This window comes from Homalodisca vitripennis, chromosome 3 (genome assembly GCF_021130785.1).
Source record: "Homalodisca vitripennis isolate AUS2020 chromosome 3, UT_GWSS_2.1, whole genome shotgun sequence".
NCBI classification, from domain to species: domain Eukaryota; kingdom Metazoa; phylum Arthropoda; class Insecta; order Hemiptera; family Cicadellidae; genus Homalodisca; species Homalodisca vitripennis.
The window spans coordinates 54637344-54660219 of NC_060209.1; the positions used below are offsets into that span (position 1 = coordinate 54637344).

Here is a 22876-nt window from a genome sequence, read left to right on the forward strand (position 1 = left end):
TAAGTAAAGTCCAATCCGATACCATAAACGTCACCTAACGCTATCTGAGCAGCCTTTACTGATAACCGTTTGTTTACTAATATAATAAGTCCATCGTTTTGGTTCCGTTGTGTGTTAGTAATTAACGTATCAAATCCCTGAATGTGTACGTGCTCTTCTCCTCCCCTCAGCCAACACTCCGACATAATTACCAAATCAAGTGTATGACAAAACTCGTTTAAATATACCATTAATTCATCAAAATTTTTTGAAAAACTTCTTATGTTTGTATGAAAAATTCTTAAACAATCACTGCCGTTATCATGAAAAAAATCTAAACAGCTATCATAACTTTCCAGTTCAAGGCAATTGAAAGGAATATTGTCATCAAAAACGTCATCCAGCATGAGCGGTGTCATCACAGCCTCACATCATTCTGCCTGCCCAGTTCAACAATGATATTTAAATGAAGTGCTACTCGTGCCATATGACTAAAACTAAAATTATATCTTTAATGTATTATGAATATTTTCTGTATCAATCTAAACAGAAATCTAATCAATGAAAAGAAACAAAATTTAATTGTTTAAGACAAAATTAAGTCATAATAAAAAAGGTCTTTTAGTTACATTATGTGCTCATACATAAATTAGTACAAAAATATTATTAAAACCAAAACTAATTCCACTTAGGCTATAATACTAAAGTATACTAAATGGTAAGAAATCTTTGAACATTGTGCAACTTCAGCCGTGATTAAATGTGAACAAGGAAAAAATATAATATTAATTCAACTTTACTCTAAATTATACTTATAGGGAGAAATTATATTCGAAACCAACAAATAATGAGAACTATACTACAACTCTTCGACTCTTAAAATAATGATACTGAATACAGAGTACAACATTATGCTATGGACAAGTAAACAAGTTTAAAATAATAATTGTTACATAATAATTAATAATAAGGATAATATTTACATTATATAGGCTATATAGGCCTTAGCGCATCAATCATATAACTGATTCTTGTGAGATGACATTGAAGTTAAACATAGCATAAGAACTTGTTGTTATTTTATTTTTAACTGTTAGTCCGTTAAATACTTATAATTATATAATCAAAGAGAAAAGGTCAGTTTGAGATTCATAATAAATAAAATGGTTTAACAAAATTTAAGTGAACTGTGGTTAATTATAATAATGAATAATACATAACTCATTAAATCATGATTAAGTAATAGTACAAGCGTCAACTTTGCATAAATTTAATTTATTTACTTCGGTTAAAACATACAAGCTGAATTATAAGTATTTATTCTAAATTTTGTTACTCATAGCATGTTTTCTGATACTACTTTATTAGCATTAGTGTTGGCAGATATGATACTTTGATAGAGATAAAGGAATTTTACGTTGACAAGGTATAAAATAGCAATATGTTTTGATCAAATAAATCTTTTATACTGTAATCTAAATAATAAAATAATTTTATTCTGTGGTCTATAAAGTAAATAAATATTGTGTAGCCTATAGATATGTATTCAGCAGCCAATGAATAATAATATTTAAATATTTAAAAGTTCTATGATTACTTGTCAAAGCGGTCTAGGTCCTTGAGCTGAAGCACCCGGATAGAAGGCTCGCCCTCAGCAGGCTTGATCAGCACTTTGTTGTTGAAAAAGCCAGCGTAGTGGATCCTCCCCTCCCGCTGCAACCTCCGGGCGCATCCTAGCAGAGTCTTGTTGTGGGGTGTTAGCTGTTCATTAATGAACACTTGGCTCTCTGGAAGCGATGCTGAGATCTGCGTAGATTTGAGGCCTCGTTTGCTCCTTGACGCCGCCAACCACGCTTCCCTCATCCTCCGGGAGACAAACTGCACTATTATTGGTGCATAGGCATGTTTCTTTGAGAAAAGCCGAAGTCGATGCGCTACCGATATGTCTGTTACAGCATAATCAACCCCGAGCACGCAAGCTACTTTCTCAAGTACAGTGTAAATATCTTCTCCCTCGGTAGTTGGTAGCCCGATAATTTCTATATTTGCACATCGAGAGTGCTGCTCAGAGTCATTGAGACGCTGCTGCAGATCCTGGACTTCATCCTGTAATTTGCCATTGTTCTCCTCCAGCTTGGCACAACGACGCTGAAGTTCGATGTGGTTATCTTCCATCGCCGCACATCTTTCGTTTAACCTTTGAAACTCCTCCCGCAACGAGTCAATCGATCCTTTCACCTGACTTATATTAGTGTTTAATTTAGTGTCCATTGAGTGAATAGCGTCGAGGATAGTTTTCGTCCCGTCTGCGGCGTCATCATTACTTTTATTAGATACCGTTAACGCGGATTCTCCCTTACACAATTCACACTTCCAGCTCTTAACTCTCTGCTTGGTTAAGTTCTGAGAGGAACCTAGGTTGGTACACAAAGAGTGGAAGAGCAATGCGCAATCGACGCACTTAATTACAATGTCACTAGCTATAATGTTAACAGCGCACTTTCCGCACTTTTCTGACATGATAATTAAATTAAATAAATTAAAAAATAAAGTAATTTAAATATAATTTAACCTGTATCCACAGATACGGACAGCACAGCACTTAGAACTTATGGGCAGGATATGACCGGCACTAGAGATAACGACGACGATCCGTTCTGCTCGGCGGACTGATAACAACTGATAAAAACTGATATGTATTCAATAATAAAAAGATTTCCTTCTTAATCTTAATGTATGATTATAAAACACTTAATATGTTAAGTTCAATACTTCTATTGCAAGAAACTCATCTGATAATTAACTGGTTTATAAAGTGAAGGTTTAAAAGAAATAAGTATGATGTGGAAGGCAAATTTTTCCTTAGTTAAACTAAGCAAAAACGTGTAAGTTTAGTTGGCATATTATATTTTAATATCACATGACTGATGGAAATGATTTTTTTGTAAATCTGTAATACTTATGTAGTTTCTTAGTTTACCTCCATTGCGTCCTCATCGGTGGTGTCATCACCTACGTAGATGATACGAATGCGTTCGCTCCAGTCAAGGCCGAAAGATGTGCGTAGGATGTAGATAGAGGCTCGCCCCTTGTTCCACTGTACTGGAGGCTTGGCCTCGATTGCGCAATGGGCCTGGCCTGCCTTGAAGCCTGCTGCCTCTATTAGCTCCTTAGCTTGTTTGACCATGTTGGGTCGTAGTTCCGCCGGTGTCTCTCTGTAGTGGAACGTCAAAAGCGCACCTTTATTCTCCACCCAAGCACCTTCCCTGCACACCTGCCAGCAAAAAAATGTTCTCACAGCACTGGCAGCAAGGTATATGGCTAGACCCAATAACTGTTACAAGCAAATATCGTACCTGGTCTTGTAAATCTTTAAGAAGGTTACTACACTTGTCTTGGTACTCTGCCGGCATCGGATGTACAAATCTGCTGCCATCGGGGTGTAAGATTTCTAGACCATGATTACCGGCATAGGTTAGACCTTCGATACCAACCTAGACAATTCACAAACCATGATTATACGGTACAATCAAGCATCACATAAATAATTTATCAGTTTTTACTCATTATTAACCCTCCAACTGACAGGTATACAAAATAAATATAAAATAAACATTATTTTTACATAATACACTTATTCTAATATTATACATGCGAAGTGCCTTTCTTTTTTTGTTTTGCTTTCACGCGTAAATAAAACTATTCAACTGATTATATTCTTATTCTAGCTTAATATAGCTTATTCTTATTTAGAAAATTTTTCTGGGCTACACCTCACTGGTCTTTAAAGTAGAAAAAAATGCCATCTTTGAATCTAAAGTTGTGAAATATTAATTGAAATGCAACTCTAATATAATCAACTGTTTTATGTTAAAAGTTCGCTGGATTGTGCTTATGAACTAATGTACCGATTCCAGCTCTAAATGTTCTAAAATATTTTTTAGTTTATAAAAAAAACAAACGTGTAGTGTCATTGTTAATATACTTTTAGCTGTACATTTTTATCAAACATTAAATATTAGATCTAAGACTATTTGCTATCTAACGTTTACTATAAATTTAAAGACATATAAAACCCATCTTAGTTCACTTTTGTCTGAAGTAGGTTTTTCTGATAGATGATATATATTTTCTTGATCAGGAAACTAGGCAAAATCAAGTATACAAAAAAAGTAATAAGAATAAAGTAAATTACAATGGCCATAAATATGCATATTTTCTTGATCATGGGAAGAAGGCAAACTCAACGTTGGCGTCAGAAATATAATTCAATCGAACCAGAAGTGCTTCTTAAAGTGCAAAACCTGTGAAATTGTGTGTAAAGACGCAGGTAACTTCTATTAAAAAATTAAAACTTAATTTTGGATTTGATTTAGTTACCTCTTGAGTGTTTTAATTAGAATTGAAGAATAAACACACAAAAAATAGTAATGAGTTCAGTTTTGTTTTTTCATACTTCTTATGTCTTTGTTAGAAAATTGTTTTGGGAGCTGTAACTTTTTAAATTATTTTTAATTATATAGGGTAGATATTCTTTGCTACAGAAAAAGTAGGGTTATCAGTTTGCATTATAAAAATAATAACACGCTTTTTAACAAAGCTTGTCGATAATATACTATTTAAATTAGTCCTTCGTAACCTGACTGACAGTGGTAAAAATGCTAGACGTCAGGCAGTTTATTCATGGAACACAAGTATGTTTTCACCTATGCTTGTAACATGGCCAAAGTTTGAAACTGTATTATAAATTTCAACCTCATCTCAAATCCAACACATTTCTCAATAGAAACTTAGATTGTAGAATATTAATGACAATGAGAAAATATAAGAAAATCAATATTAAACATAAATAATAAATCATTAATATAAGCAGATAATCATATTTAACAGTGTATTATCATTGAGACACTACAATCAAAGTTTCTGTAGGGAAACGTTTTTAGATTTGAGACAAATTTCTTTATGTTACAGTTTAAAAATTGTTTGCCTTCTTAAGCATACTCAAATGTGTACTTAAATAAAAACCAAAATTATAAAGAGTACATAAGTTAAGTTAGATTTCCATGTTGGTTTCCTTTTGAAATATTAAAATAAGTAAAATAAATGATAACAATAAACAAATTTACATTTTGGCCTTAATATGTTGAGCAGTAACTATATAATTATCCATTAGTGAGTATGAAGTGTTAACTTTTTTATCATTATATTGATATTTTGTGTTACCTAAAAATTAATAACATTTTTTGTATAGTATAACTTGTTCCTTCATAATATAAGATAAGATTTCACTCTTAGATTAATTTGTTAAGACTTGTATTTATATAAATAATTACTTAACCCTATGCACTCGAAAGCAATATTTATAGTTTGTCCTCGGTGCTCGAATGGCCAGCTGTACTGCCCACTGACATTTCCGCCTCAGCTTGGTTTTAATTTTGTACGCTATGTCCTGGCTGCTCGAATGGCCACCTGTACTGGCCAGTACAAAATACGACCATTGCTCGTATGGCCAGTACTACTGGAGACTACGTAAACACTTTATTATTATTATTTTAATTTATATTATATGTCCGGCGAGTGCTGTAACCTATCGAGGAACTCTTAAACTAAATTTGACATCTGCTGACAATGGTTTCCCGCCAATTACATTTCTGCGTAGAAGATTCAGACAACTGATGTTTCGAAGATCAGTCACCCTCGCCCATTACTACTTGTTGTGTGTTCATTTGACTTGTGTTTCGTACTGTTTGATGTTATTTAGCTGTGGATTTGTATTAATTTGTAAATAATAGTTGAATATCTTTATAACACATCTTTCATAATAAAATGGCAGCTGTGCAATTGATTATTTTGTAAATATTTGTAAATAGTTAGTGTTTACATTTGGAACAGTTCTTTTGTAGTAGGCTTTGTGAACAATACAATTTTTTAAGTTTATTATTTTGTAAATATTGTATATTTTTAGTACATTTTTTCAATAAATGAACAATGGATGACTGTTTACGTTCTGATGAAGTTAGAAATATATTGGCCGATGAAAGTGACATTGATGAAGACAGTGGTTCTGAACACAATAGTGATTTGGATTCCAATTTCAATGAACAATTTGAAGATGAACTCCGTGAAGAATTGGGTGAAGACGCCGATTATCGTATAATGGAACAAAACATAAATGATGAAGAGGATATTCAAAATATAACAAATGAACACAATGTGGGAGAGGACAGTGGTGAGTTGTCAGTACGTGATACAGATAGCAGTGAAGACGAAGTGAGTCCAGACGGATGGCAAAAATGGAAAACAGGTAATGCTAAATTTAGAAGGTTTAACTGGGCAGGTAACAGAGGCTATAAACCTCCACTAACACACACACCAAAGACTCCTCTAGATTTTTTTCAGCTGTTTTTTAATGATACTTTGTTATCAGAAATCGTCAATGAGACTAACCGTTACGCTGGTGAAAAAATTCAGATGAAAACACCACTCCAAAAAAGGTCAATGTGGCGGTCCTGGCATGACATGTCATTATCAGAATTAAAAGCTTTCTTGGGTGTAGTTCTTAACATGGGGATGAACGAGAAACCAGAACTGGACGATTATTTTTCTACTGAATGGGTAGATTACCAGCCGTTCTTTAAGGACGTATTCAGCAAAGAGATATTCCTACAATTATTTTGAAATCTTCATGTCAGTCCACCCCCCTCTGGACCTGTACGAGGTAGGCTAACACGCTCAGGTAAGATACAAAATGTGGTGGCATACATGGATAAGAATTTTAGAGAATTCTATGTACCAGAGAATAAAGTGAGTGTTGATGAAAGCACCATCGGATACAAAGGTAGAGTTGTCTTTAAGGTGTACAATAAGGACAAACCAATAAAATGGGGTATTAAAATATTTGTTCTTTCCGAATCAAGCACAGGCTATATATGTGCAATGGAGCCATATTTTGGCAAATGTACCACTGATAGAATGCCACGGCAAGACTTGGGCGTTACCAGCCGTATAGTTATCCATCTGGTTGACAAACTAAAACAGACTTATGGGAACATAGAAGGACTTCATGTCTTTACTGATAGGTATTACACGAACCTAGATCTTGCTCAAGTACTTTTTGAAATGAAAATTCATATCACAGGAACTGTTATGATGAACCGAAAAGGCCTACCAGCGCAAATAAGGAGTCAACAGAAGAACAAAGCAGGCAAAATCAAACTAAAAAAAGGTGACATTATTTGTTATAGAAAAGAAGACAAGTTTGCAGTGCTCCTGTGGCAAGACACAAAGTTGGTAGCTATGTTGAGTACCCTGTATGATAACTCAACCCAAACAGTTCACCGCACAAAGAAAAACGGACAAGAAGAAGACGTTGAAAAACCGACTGTGGTTTGTAAATATAACCAATCAATGGGCGGGGTAGATCTCGCAGATCAATACATCTCTAGTTATTGTTTTACAAGAAAATCCATTAAGTGGTGGAGGAAGATTTTCTTCTGGCTTCTTGAAACGGCAGTTGTAAATGCTTTTATACTTTACAATCTGAACCAAGGACAAAATAAGATACGGCAAAGAAAATTCAGAAAAATTTTGATTAAACAATTAGTGGGAGATGTAAGAAATTCAAGGAAAAGAGGAAGGCCTTCCACTTCAGATGAAGAAGAAAGACTAAACGGAAAATTGCACATCCCCTATCCACTTGATGGTGGCAAGACTAAGGACTGCGTAGTTTGTAGTGATAGGAGACCTGGCAAGGACAGAAAACGCAGCAAATTTTACTGCAAAACATGTCCTAACAACCCAGGACTTCACATGGGATTATGTTTTGAAAAATTCCACTCCGCCAAAAAGTTCAAAGACTAAAAATTTTGGAAAATGTTTTATGACTGTCATATGTAAATATCAAATTGTAATTTCAGCAATTTATTTTAATTATTAAATTTAAAAATGTATGTATAAAAATAACATTAACAAACAGTTTGTTTATCTTAGAATAAGTTAGTTTCATTAAAGTTGTTCTTTAATTATCTATAAATGGTGTTTACGTCATTTTTAAATACCTATGTTTCTAATACAAAGGTCATTTGAAAAGAATTACGAGCTGGCTGGGAAAGTATACAAACATGGCGACTAGCTGGGAGTGGAGCTAGCGTGGCCAGTACTACTGGCCATTCGAGCGGCGAGGACAAGCAATGACGAAACTAATAACGGGCTGTCTGAAGACGTTGCATGGCCAGTACTACTGACCATTCGAGCGCAAGGGGTTAATGGGCTGCACAGAAACAGACAATTGTGTGGGTTAGTTGATTGTTCCCTAATGGTCGGGGCAATTTAAGATAATATCCTTAACATCCCTTTTCAGGTGGTGTAATCTAGCATAGGTCACAGCCACAGCTTTCGCACGGCTCATTCTTGACTATTAATCACGCTTGAGATCATCTCGGATGGAGTCGCTCATTTGGAGTTGAGCACATGGTGCCATTGCCTTCCCCCTTCTTTAACCCACTTGCAGTGAAATACGAGTATAACCATAGTCCAATTGTGGAGCCTTAAATCTACATACGAGCTTTCACTAAGGTTTTAAATAATGTGTTATTTGAATAAGTATTTTTTGTAGATAAATTATAACCTAATAATACAATATCTTTTTGTCATATTAATGCAAAAATATAAAATTAGTAACCAACGTGTTGCTTTTATCAGCTGTTCTCTCAGCTGACATCTTGATGATTGTGTGTCTGCGCACAAGCTGTTAGCAGTTCATGATCGTGATTACGCAGTTTACATGCGAGCCGAGCTATTGTTGTTTCTAAATTCTGTGTTTGTGTTATTGTATTGTAAATGTTTCGTTTACGTGGTTGTGATATGGAATAATAGGCTCATTACTGTTGGATGTATACATTTCCCGGCGGAGCAAGTACTTTTTGCGATTCAATGTTTATTGGGTTCGTGTCCCGGCGGAGCAAGTACTTTTTGCGATTCAATGTTTATTGAAATTATATATATATATATATATATATATATAAATATAAATATAATTTCAAAAACAAAATTATAAAGAACAATTTGGCAAAAATTTCCAAAAGAATCTTTAAAAATACGTTTAGGAATTGTTTTTTTAGTAAAAGCTGCATTTTACCACTAAAAGTGACAACTATCTATACTGTATGCATGGCCTCGTCTCTATCACAGTTAGCCTTCATGACTACTATATTTTCAGAATTACAGTATACAGTACAGAGGATACATTTATTAATATATGAAAACCATACAGATTACATTAAGTAATTGTTCAATTCTATTAATGTGTTTATCTAAATCTCTTGACCTGTCCACCCCGACCCAGAAACTTTGACATTATTATCATAAATACATCCATAGGAAAATAACTGAGTATACATGCCATCTCTACACTACCAACACCCCTCCTCCTCACCATTACAAATATTTATGCCATATTGTTCCTACCAACTGCCCTAACCAATTCAGGTCGAAATACTAATTTATACTCAACAGCCCCAAAGTGAAGCAGGTCCTACCAAATCACTAAAAACACTATCGCTGGTTCTAGGTGTGGATTGGTCAGTGTGACCTGCGACCCCGCTCCTGGTTGTCACAGAGGCAATAATATATAATATGGCCTTCAAAGTTTGATGGGCAACACGTGGTTAACTGTTACTTACTGACCATCCGGGTCAGACAATCAGTCCAATTATAGCAAATATTTGTCTGTTTAACTCTTTTAGTTGATATAGTGCAAAATATTTTAAGAAGTTCTTTCCAGTAGTACCAACTCCATTTTCTTATAAATGTTATTTTTTTAATAACCATGGCTGCCATCATAATTGCAGCTTCTAGCAAAATATTTACAAATAGTAAACAGTTAATGTGTTTTTATATGTTACATTTAAGATTTTAAACAGTAAAAAATCTTTTGTTTTAACAATTACTGAAATATTGGTTTACACACATTCACAGACTAAATTGCACTTGCAAATAGTGACGTTAGATTGAATATTTCTAGGCTTACCAGCTAGGGGGTTAATAAATTTATATTTTTTCTGCAGATCATAATGAAATACAATAAATATCTCGTCCACAACAGATTATGAGTGAATTTAAATTTTAATATCACCACAATTTAAAAAGGAATTTCATTTTCACACTTTTATTATACTTACCATTTGTTTGACATTGAGGACATTGCGGCCAGAGACAATGGATGTATATACATCGGTCATGTTTGCCAACCTCTCTAGTACACACTTGGTCTCATTTGGTAGTACTGCGAGGTCAGGGTGAGGAGCGATGGGAGCCAATGTACCGTCATAGTCTAGCAGTAGTGCCAACTTGTGCTCTCCAATGTACCTGTGAAATATTATTTTTTATCCTATAAAGATCGTCTCTTTTGGTGTCAGACATGAAGAGAATACTAAAATATTGAATAAAAATTAATTTCTCGAAGATAACATTTTTATTGTAACTCATAGAAATAAATTATGATCAGAAAAGATACAGCTGGTTAATAATGATACCTTTGCATCGTTATATTTTGGTAGAATGTATATAATAAATAAAACCGTAAGAAACATTTATATTTAATATTATGCATATTTTACAGCACTTTTTGTGTTATAGTTAGTTGGCTAAAACCATACAAATTGGTATATTATAATTTTGAGGAAATAAAAAGATTTATTCCAGCCTAATTCTTTAAGATCAAAACTATTTGGCTCATTACAGCAATTAAATTTTTCAATATAATGAAACAATACATTTAGAAAATAAGAATTAATCCAAAATAAAAACCATAACAAAGAAATTTAATAAGATCACTACTCCACAGGTGGTGTCACTACTCCATGACATTATTTACAAAAATGAAAACATAAAGTACAAGAGTTTATATAAACAAAACACAATATAGAAATGTTCAAAAACACTCAAAAAGAACAGCAAGATGTTGCTGGTCAGTGCTTGCAATATGTGGGCAGTTTCACACCCGATTTACAACGTATGATGCAAACATCCTTGGGCAATTAAATAACAGACACATCTGAACTTCTGACATGCTGCATGGGGCTTGCATCTCAGAATTGAGTAACTTAATCCTTCAGGGCCAGACCAAGGCATGTTGCAGTCTGAGACATTGACCAAACAACATTTCCTACCATGGTCCAATCCAAGGATATGAGTAACGTACTCAATGATGCTAAAAAATACAATCTTGTAAAATATTTTCTAAATTTACAAAAAGTATGATGTTGGCCAGTGGCCGACATTTGAGTTTGGAAGTGTTAAATCTGTTGATTTTGAAATCAATTTACTTCCTTCAAACCTGTTCTTCTAATAAGGGTATAATAAGTGACAAAATGTGTACATTGTACTCACTTGGCCAAATACTCCTCAAAGTCATCTAGAGTGACTGGCTGCATTGTGGTAGGCAGTACATCCTCCCCATCCTCAGCTATCAGTGAGCCCATCGCCTTGAGAAATGACTTCATCCAGTAATCCACATCGTACAACTTCTCCCGCCGACGCAAGTAGTTCATGCGTAAGGTGCGCTCATCTTCTGGCATCGTCAGCGCCCTGTCAATCAAAATAACCTAAAGGGAGGGGTTACCACTAGAAATTCTCTACCTACCAGGCAAGCTGGGCACGGGAGCCCCCTCCCCCCACCCAGAATATGTTAAATGCTAATAATATTAAAAATTGTAAGTTTTGACAGCCATCTGAGAGCATTATTGTTATTCTTATTTTATGCTTTACAAGAATGGCTATAACATAAGCAAAAATGTACCCTTTTGGTGATTGCCCGATAACAAAAAAGAATTTCAATAAAATAACACTGTATTAATGAAAATAAAGAAGATGGCTATATCTTAAGAACTAAAAGACACATTCTTCACCTTTTACCAAGAATTTATATATTCTAATATGATCTTTCAACATTCATATATTTTACTTCAAAATATGGACGTTTGTTTTATTGCTTAAACAATATGTATTTGACATTTAAATGTTTTTAATTACAAACCATGTTATCCCTAATAAAAAATATTAGGATATAAATTAACATGTATGTTTATAGAAGACATATTTACTGTGTATACAACTACACATATTTACTGTATATACAACTAAACATATTTTGAAACATGAAATTATTAATTGTGTGTTTTTTACCACGGTTAAGCGGTTGATACCCACTAACGTGCATTGCTCATGGACGCAGAAAATGCTCAGCGATGAACAAATATACACATACAAAATATGAACTTTAAGTTACATATAATATACAAAGTATGACATGTTTTTAATTTGATTGTGTAATATTGGGTTTTCATGCACAAAGTGTGAGAGAAACTTTGTAACGTAGTAACTATCTTTATAAGTAATGAACGTACATGAATATAAATTGATGAAAGATAAATCTATTTTGTTTTTTGGCCATTTAAATGTCATCATACTAGTGATAACAAGGACTATTAATATATTAGACGTTCTTTTGGGTTACAGTTTTAGACAAACAATTACAGGCTTTAATCTGAGATCTGACAGGGGAGGCACGGTATAAACAATATTTTTGTCAATCTTTCACCTAATAAATTTGGTTTTTATTTAGCACTTTTGTAGAAGCAAGTACATTGAACCTGTAAAAATAAAACTGATAATGTTTAGTATGAAACATATAGAAAAACACTGAAACATGAAAATTGGAATAAAGTATTCAATGAAAGAATATTTATTAAAATTTGTTTATATCCAATGTTTCTTAATCAAAAACTTTGAAATTAACAGACGAGAACTTTAAGATGCTTATATTTTAGATATAAATCGCCTACCATGATTAATAGTTATTATAAATTAAAGAAATTTGAATATAAAACATTGCTAGAATACAACTTGGCCATGCCAGGGACTTCATTGATGCTGTTGGCAATCTATAAAATTATCACCAATTCTATTTTATTATTATTTATTTATATTTTATTCCTTAAATTTATGTAAATAAAACATGCTGTAGTGTATAAAATAAAACATTAAAAAGTATAAACTTCAAACCAGATATTATTTAAATGTTCATTTCTTTACTTTCATTATGGACTTTTTGTGAACATTTCATTAAAATATGTTATGAAATCAATTAAGTGGGTTATTTCATAACCTCAGATATATCAGAAGTTACCACCGAAGGGTTGAAAAGTTCATTTTTTTTATAGTTAGGTTAACTATAAAACACGTTTTGACAAGCATCTCATTTTGTATGCGTCTTACATAATTTTTTTGCTTAGTATTGTCTCATAATATTAAAACAATACTAGAGAAGTAACAGTAACAGCAAGTAAAATTTAATCACTTTTAAGAATATTAATATTTTGAAATGGTAAAATCAGCAATCTAGAGGTATTGTATTTATATTTTATTTTTGTTACTACTACCACTATCTGTATTCATTAATAACACAAGTCATTAATACACGATTAGCTGCAACAAAGAAAGCGATGAGAACTACGTTAAGATTATTACAAACTAGCCAGTCAAAGAAACAACTGGTAGGCAGGCATTAAAGGCCATTGCTCGCTGTGTCTTCCGCCCGAAGCATGGGAATTGAGGTCTGTTTGTCGACCCCCACCGGTCGCAGACTCGTCGTTCCAAAAACTTAGGAAGCATGAGTCTTGTGGTTTACTATATGTCAGCTGTTATAGTTAAAATATCAAACAAATTGAAACAAAACTGAACTACGTTACATTGTTTGACTAAAATATACCTTGAATACTTGTATCAATGGGGGGAGGTTACAACCTCCAAACCTCCTCCCCCTGGATACACCTATGTTACCAGGTGTTTCACAGGGAAAAACTAGAGTAGATACATACTGAACTTTAAACAATGTAATCAAAATTTTATATGTGGTCATATTAGGTGCAAAACTTATGTAGAAGTTTTCATTGAGTGCTACCATGAGAAGTGCAATTCCAATAAGCAGATTTTGTATACATAATCTACCTATAATGTGAAATATAACTTGTTAATAATTTTAAACACATATCTAAACTAAATTTCTTCATTTTTGTGGCTTTGCTTCCCTAAATAGATAGAAAAATTAATCTCTCACACTAAACTACAAGTCTACCTGAGAAACGAACAAAAATGAGAATTAGGTTGTACTAGTGGGATTAGCATTACCGTTCCATGAAACTATAGAGGATAGTTAGAGACAACTACTCACCCCATTAAATTAAAATGAATGTCACTTAGGTCTGTCACCAAGTCAATAAGCTGAGTCTTGGAAAGAGAGAAGATTGGAAACATTTTAACTTATACATATATATATATATATTTATGGACTTTGCTAAGTAACTTTCTTAATGAAGTTTATTTTTAAACATACAGTACCTATTAATAACATCAGCAGCATGTTCTATCTCGTATGGATTACATATGAGAGCTTCATGCATCATCTCACCAGCACCTGCAAATGGAGATACCACCAAAACTCCAGGAGGTTCGTTGATCTGACAAGCAACAAACTCCTTTGCAACCAGGTTCATTCCTGTTTAAAAGAACTTAATATTAATTAAAAATTATAATAAGAAGTTTCTTTCTTCAGTAAAGTGCATTTTCTTTTATTTAATTCATTTGCACGCTTCAGATTTATATTAAGTTGCACTTTTCCTAACTTACTATTAATTTTTAAACAATTAAATATTTAAGTGTCTCTCTGACTGATTTGAAGGAAAAATAATTTTTTCATTGAAAATTACTCAAAATTTTCCAAGAATTTTAAGTCTCAAAAACTAAAAAATTATTGCTATTTATTACACAATGTCTTAACAACATCTGTTTTATTTCTTTCAGAGTAGTCAATATTTTGTACATAGCAATTATGAAAGCGCAAGAAAATGACTTATATAAGGCCTTTAAAGTATTTTCATCAATTTGACTCCCTCTACAATTATTCATCACTTACTATTCTCTTTATATTATGTCATATATCAAACTTTTAAAATGTTTTCAAAAATGAAATTGTACTAAATATTATTTATCCTAAAATAATAATTTCAACCAAGACAAAATTTAAAACTCAAAACTTGAAACATGTACATTTTAACAAAATTACATTAAATTGTGATTGTTTAAAGTACCAGTAAATTATAAATAAAAAAAGTTAGTGTTCTCTGATAGTTACCATCTCTGAGAGGAGTGACAAGTGCTACACTAGCGTCCCGGTAGAACGCTGCCAGCTCATCCTGGCTGACACAACCATAGATGTAGCGTATGGGCGACCAGTTAGGGGTGGTGAAGCGGCCATTGATGCGACCTACCAGCTGATCCATCTCTTCTTTTAGGTCTTGGTATTCCTTGACATCGGTCCGAGACGGCACCGCGATTTGCAGCAGCGTCACCTGCATACAACAACAACCTTCTGCTTACTTCCAGTCCTTTGTACATCTCAGCTCTCTTCCCCATACCATCATTTTGATTAGTATGTTTGAATTATAATTTAAGAAAACATTTTACGATTGTGCGTAAAGTTTTATTACTTAGCAAAAAAAGTTTATTTTTAATTACTGTTGCTATCCTATCTTTAATTCATGTGATGTTGTGACATTAACCGAGCCAGATCTTTACACAAAGAAAGGATCTAATTTTATTCTTTGTTTCCACTTTATTAATTCTCTCTGAAAATTCCAGCACAAGATAGTTTACAAGTACACCAATTTATTCCTATTCTTATTTTCTTATTCAAAATGTTTCTCATTTTCAATTTTTTTAACATTTTTGTTAGTCTGCTTTCTTGTTTAAACCACTGTTATGTAAACATTTTTTAATTGATTTTAAACCAACTTTGTCAGGACTTAGATACTTGGAAATTTTAAACATAGCTCAGAACTGGATGATGATGCAATAATAATACTCTTACTCTTACTCTTACTCCCAGGGCCATTTATATCGGAGGTGATATTTAGCCACACCAACAAAGCTCCTCCATCTTGAACGGTCCTCTGCATCTTCCTCTGAAGCGCCCATCTTCTCCATATCAGCATTCACCTGGTTCCACCATCTCACTTTTGGTCTCCCCCGGGGTCGTCTTCCTTCTGGGTTACCGTACATTACCCTCTTCAGTTTGCATTCCTCTTCTCTTCTCAAAACATGGCCTGCCCAACGGAGTCTTCTGCACTTTATTTCTCCTATTACATCCGTACTATTGTAGAGCTCCCTGATTTCTCTATTATGTTTTCTTCTCCATACCCCTTGTTCATATGATGGCCCATAAATTTTACGTAGAATTCTATTCTCGAAAACTAGAAGCTTTTTCTCATCCTTCTTATTTAGCCTCCACGTTTTGGATCCGTACAAAAGCACTGGACATATAATTGTTTTGTATATTCTAGTTTTAGTTTTGTGAGAGAGATTTGGTTGAAAGTATCCTATTGCATGCATATACACATCTATTTGCTGAGTTGATCCTATTTTGCAATAATAATATTAGAAATATATGTATTTTGAAGTAAGAATGTAAACAAAAACCTAAAAGTTTTACATTGTTTTTATGGTTTAACCACATTGTTTTTATGGTTAAACCATGATGGGAAAGAGAAAAACATAACAAACAAATTTGTAAACAGAGTATTCTGTGAAAGTTGATCTTTATGACATTTTTCAGTAACCCTCAACACGTGATGAAGCTACTTTGTTTGATGGGTTAATTTCATATAAAACCTGAACATTTTTAACTTAACCTGCAATGTTGTCTTCATAACAAGCTAAATGGCAAAGGCCCTTTATTTCTTACTGTGGATAGTTTATTGGAGCTACTGATGCAAAATGAGATGGTCAAAGCATGGACTCCATGAAGGATAGGAATAAAGCAAAAGTTTTCAACTTAGTTTCTTGTCTGTCTGTTGATTACAGTGGTTTGAATCAATTTTAATCAGACTTGCCGAAGAACTAGTGACTTGAAATTTTAAACACAGCTTATAACTGGATATCAATGCAATAATATAAAATTATTTATTTGTATAAACACTTGTATATACTCACAAAAACTGAATGTAAAAGAGTAATGCATATGTAGCATATGTTTATTTACGCACCATCTGGATATGCTCTGGATGTTTCTCCAACAGTCGCTCGAAGGCTCGGAGCCTGTGGACCAGTCCCTTAGTATAGTCTAGCCGGTCCACACCGAGGATTATCTTCTGGCTCGTTGATGTCACCACTCTGGGAGCTTTCTCTGCTAGCTCTACAAACCTAAACAAACCAGTTTTATTTGAAACTTCAGAATTTTAAAATTATCTTATGTAAAACAAAATAAAATTCATGGAATCAAGAATTAGGTATCAATGTCAAAATTGGATTAAAGCCATCCTATGATAAGAGATTCAGATCACTAATTTATCCTAAAAATTGCATTTTTATTTCTAAGAAATATCTGTAAAAGAATGTTGACTACATTAAACTGGCAATAGAAAATTCTATAAATTTTAAAACTCCAAAGAACATTTTACAATATCATCCGCCTTATAACAAATTACAAATTTACAAGCCTGAGTTAGATAAATTCAGAAATGAAAAGCACAATAGAAAAGAAGTGAAAGCCGTGTGAGGTTAGGATTCTTTATTGTTGATGAATATGGTAAAGTAACATCATTCATGTTTACTAATATAAAATCCAAAACAACTCATAACTACATCACTGGATACATATTTATATTATATTTTTATTTATGTTATATATATTATTTATAACATACCAGTAGAATTTTTTTATTACTGATAAATCAGTAAGTATTGTTTTTAAATCCCACATTTCTCAAAACAACATTTTGCCTAGTTTATAGAATACATATTTAGAAATTAATGTTTTTTCGCTCCATTCCGGTATCAATTACAGCAATTTTCTTTTTAACGCTGGTTGTAGTAATAGTCAATCAAATGTCAAAGCTGAGCAATGGATTGTGAGCTTCCAGCTTCCAGGAAATATTTTGGGATATGGTTTTAATAGGTGAAAATAAACAAGGAATTATTAAATTTTGTTGTAATCTGTATTCAGTTACTGGGCATTCACATTTTCATTTAGAAATGGTGTAATTCCAATGGAGAAGTGGAGCATTCATTTTCAGGACAAACAATTTAAAAAGAGTGCAGCACAAAAAGTTAAATTATAAAAAAAATTGTAAGAGGGGATTTAAAAAACAAAGAACTCGAATACCAGCAATGATTTAAACATTTTGTTTTGTTATAACATGCATCTCTAAACCATGTGATACTAAACAACTGAAGGGTCCACTTTACAAAGTGGGTGAACACGCCCACTACTAGCCACCTAGTACTATTCTAGTATTGACATTTTATTGTTACTGATACTATGAGATTTGATATATATTTACCATTGCAAAAATGGATAATTCTTTTTCAGATTATTTTTAAAAATATAAATATTGCAATATTTTATATTAACAAATACTTCATTCTTACTTTTTTATGTTTTTGACCTAGAAATATCTGATTGATTGTTATTGGAATCGCATAAATCAAATATAGACTGGTGGTTATCCCAGCTCTGAGCACAGAGACATAATGCTATCCAGTCATGCTATTAATAAAATATTAATTATTTCTATAGAATGACCACTAAATATTCTTTCTTTCAATATTATTAATTTAATGTGCAGTAGTCTATTTTAATTACAGTAAATAAAATAGTGACAATAACTTTTTACAAGAACCTGGAGTCCTTAAAGGGAATAAATCTTCTAATATTTACTTAATTCACTTGTATACATTATTTTTATAAGATATGTTTGCTTTAAGTCCAAAATAAATTATGTCAGTAGAAATAATTGATGCATGTATTTTGGTTAAGACTAATTTTATTAATATTTAGGTTAGTAAATCTATAACTTTGGTATTATGAAAGAATAATAATTCTGTCACAAGGTCTAGTTACTAACCTCTCATAAGGGATCCCAATGGGGAGAGGACGCACACGCACAGTACGTCCTCCATGTTCCACGAGCAGAGACTTGCGGTCAACTCTACAGCCCAGACGTCGGTGACAACAATCCACAAAATTGAGACAGTAATCCTCGATATGGAACCCCACCATGTCACAACCTGTGAGTACATGCCAAACCATGTAGATCATATCACTATGAATAATTTATGCTTTGAAAACCGTATGAAGTCTAAATTCCAAAAAATGACAAAAATTGGAGTGGATTCATTTGCAATGATGATTTTATACAATAAAATTTAAATAAATTTATATGTTTAACTCTTTGGAATCAGTATCAAATTCATATGATTGGCCTCCCATTTCGCCTAGCCACAACGGTGGCCATGGCTGTTCTCTGCCTTAGGTCGTCAGATTGTTGATTTATGACTCAGTCCTCACTGTTTTGCCATTCAACTTACCAGGCCACTAAGTGCAATTATAAAATTCAATCCTCATCCATTTGTGGTTGGAAAGTGCTTCAATCTCTCGGTTAATAAGTAACTAAATTAATATTTCTATATTTTCCGCATATACATTGTTCAGATATATTTTTCATCTGACTGTCAGTGTCACTGTGGCTGCTATAGTATATCCTACCTACTTATTCAAATACTAGTGTATTTGGTGGAGACAAATACTCAAAATATGGAAACGGGTTTATATTCTGTTGATACTAGAGACCTACTAGAAACCTATTAAAGTTTCAACTTTGAAGCTAATAAACTTTGTAAATTATTTAAGAATTTCATTTAAATCTATTCTTTAAAGAGTCAAAGATCAATTTCTTTTATACAGGGAAAGAGACAAGAGTTTCCGCATGTAGTCCTGAAAGGATCTTTGTGCCTCCCTTACTTAAGATGTATGCTTTCAAAATCTTAGGCTTTTACAGAAATATATAAGATTTGGGGGTTTAATCTCTGACGGCCTTAGGGCTTAGAGAATAAGCTCCTAGAAATTATTTCCTGATTTTGCATATGATGATTATGTACATACTGTGATAGTCAAGTTCAGTGATTTTAAGTTTTTATGTGTGCTGATTTCTTATATTTTATACATAATTAACAATCCTGGGCTGACATTGGTGAAGTTTAAAGTTCTGTGATAAGTATTAAATATTCATTAAGACAAGAAACATTATTCTCTCTCTACTAATTAGCATTAAATTTAATCACTAAAAAGTACTTACTTCTAGACTGGCAAAAGCACATGTTTTTGTGACAATTATATATTTATTGAAACACTAATAAAACTGAACTTTTTAATAAAACATTATTAATCTGAGTGCTTAATCACATAATTTGGCACAATAAACACAAAGTGGACATTGTTTAACCATTTTCTCTTTTAATGAGAAATATTGTTTAACAGGGAACAGACTCATATCTGACATTAACAGTAACCAGTATATTCATGCTGTCTGACAGTAGTAACTCCTATTGTTGCAGTTTATCTTATTGTTGACTTAGCTGACTGGACACTTGAATAGAGCTGGAAGAACAGCTCAAGGCCAGCTACTATAGCCCAATTAATTATATGATCAACTGTTGTACCCGATAGTAATGAATGATTGACTGATTAAACTTTATTGAATATTAAGAAAGGTTTTAGACATAACTTATACCATAATTATTAAAGACTAAAATAACATGTTTCTATACTGAAAATAAGTTATGTTTTAATTTTAATTACAACAAATAAATTATAAGGATTACTGTTTAAAATTTTTAATTATAGTGAATTTCACTATACTGTGTTACTGATAAAAAACTATTAATTTTACTGTTCATAATGAGGAATAAAAAACAGTTTCCATGTGGAAAGTGTACTATAAATGTTGGAAAATATAAAGCAATTTTATGCAAAGGGAGATGCTGTAAATGGTATCACTCACAGTGTACCTCACTGACCAATGATGAATTAAAAGGAATATATAAAGGCAATGTAAAATGGACATGTGATTCCTGCATGTCTTATGATGTTACTTTGGGAATAGAACAAGAAAATGAAGAATTAAATGCTGAGATAAGCCAAGAACTTGAAACTCAAAATGGAATTATAAAATCTCTAAATGATGATCTCAATCAAGCAAATGAGGAGATACGAGAATTGAAAATGCATAAGGCACAACTTGAAACTTTAGTCTTAAAAAAAGAGGAAAATATAATAATGTTAGAGAAAAAAATTAACGAACTCAATTCAGTAATTAAGAAACCTGTCTGGCCATATATAAAAGGCAAGAAGGATAAACAATTAAGCCCAGTAACACACTCTACACCGAATTTCCAAAGTAAAAAAGGAAAAATTCAAACACATAGCCTTCTGAAACATCAAATAGTGCATGAAGAAGTTGATATAAACAATCACTATGAAGTACTTGAGGATGGTGACGACAGTGTTGATGAGGATTCGGCTGACGAAGTAGAAGAAAAAATTAACACTGCTCATTCTGTTGCTAAATCTACTGATAAAAGAAATTTACTCATCTGCGCTGATAGCCATGGTCGTGATTTAGCATGGCATCTGAATGCAGTGCAGGGAACACATGAGGCAGTAGGTTTTGTAAGACCTGGTGGACTTACTGAAGATATACTTAAAGTAATAAATGTAAAAGAAGATAACCTTAGTAAAAGTGATACTTTAGTTGTTGTTTGCGGAAGTAATGATGTGGCAAAAAATGAAGCAGACAACTTTCTTGAGATTTTACATAAAACTCTTAATGAAACAAAGGACACTAATGTAGTTTTAGTAGACCTACCTATTAGATACGACTTGGCAAATTGGTCCTGCGTCAACAAGGAAGTGGTAAAAACCAATAAGCGTCTTAAGGAACTCAGTGAACAGTTCAGCAATGTTTCGTTGGTTAGAGCAAGTAATGCGGTGAGACAGTTACATACACGACACGGACAACACCTTAACCACAAGGGTAAGAGATGGTTATCTAATATGATAGCTGAGACAGTAGCATCTCCACAGATGGGTATAAAAAGTTCTCAGGGACCGAAGGAAGATCAGCCGCCTGCTCCAGGAACCGAATCTCTGTTGGAAAACTACAGTCTTCTGGAAACAACTGTCAATATATAACATCAACTGATTTCATGAGCACTAGTACACCTACTTTAAGTAATGATAGTTTTAGTATCTTGTCAGGAAATGTAAATAAGATAAATGGTCAAACTAATTATATTAAGAAAAATAAAGATGATGTAAAGTTGAAAAATGGTTCTGAAAAATCAAATTTCACAATTTACCATCAAAATTGTCAATGCCTCTCTAATAAAATAAGTATTTTGGAAAATGTTTCAATTGAATTAAATTTAGACTTTTTATGTCTTACTGAGCACTGGATGGAATATAATGAGATATGTACATACTCAATTAATGACTTAAAACATGTAACCAGTTATTGTCGAACTTCTAAGATCCACGGAGGTACAGTAATTTTTTCTAGGTATGATCCAACACGTCTTAAAATAATGGATGACATCAATGGGCTCTCTATGGAGCTAGATTGTGAAATTGCATGTGTCGAAATTTTGGAAGTTGAGCTTGTATTAGTAACTGTATATCGTAGTTGTAATGGTAATATTGAAATTTTCTTTGACATCATGGAGAAAGTATTAAGTTACATAAATCGTTTAAATAAGCAATGTGTTATATGTGGTGATTTTAACATGAATTTTCTGGGCATGAATGATAAAAATGCAGTAAACTTTGTAAATCTCTGTTGTATGTATGGAATAAAAGGAACAGTTTTTGAGCCTACTAGAGGTCTCAGATGCCTGGATAATATTTTTACTTCTCTTGATAATAATTATACAACGATTTTAGTTAATAAGCATGTCAGTGATCACCTTGCACAAGTTTTTACATATTCTTTTGAGGTTGATCTTGAAA

General features: G+C 32.8%; 1 protein-coding gene across 1 annotated transcript in view; it reads right to left on the reverse strand.

Annotated features, from left to right (window-relative positions):
* Positions 1 to 22876, reverse strand: part of LOC124356891 (alpha,alpha-trehalose-phosphate synthase [UDP-forming]) — a 53577-nt gene that overhangs the window by 5254 nt on the left and 25447 nt on the right. The window contains exons 6-13 of the mRNA XM_046808170.1: positions 18939 to 19101; positions 17079 to 17235; positions 15170 to 15386; positions 14377 to 14533; positions 11368 to 11565; positions 10158 to 10344; positions 3336 to 3473; positions 2960 to 3253 (exon numbers count right to left, since the gene is read on the reverse strand). Of these exons, the coding sequence (XP_046664126.1) occupies positions 2960 to 3253; positions 3336 to 3473; positions 10158 to 10344; positions 11368 to 11565; positions 14377 to 14533; positions 15170 to 15386; positions 17079 to 17235; positions 18939 to 19101 (1511 nt within the window). The remainder of the gene's footprint in view (positions 1 to 2959; positions 3254 to 3335; positions 3474 to 10157; positions 10345 to 11367; positions 11566 to 14376; positions 14534 to 15169; positions 15387 to 17078; positions 17236 to 18938; positions 19102 to 22876) is intronic.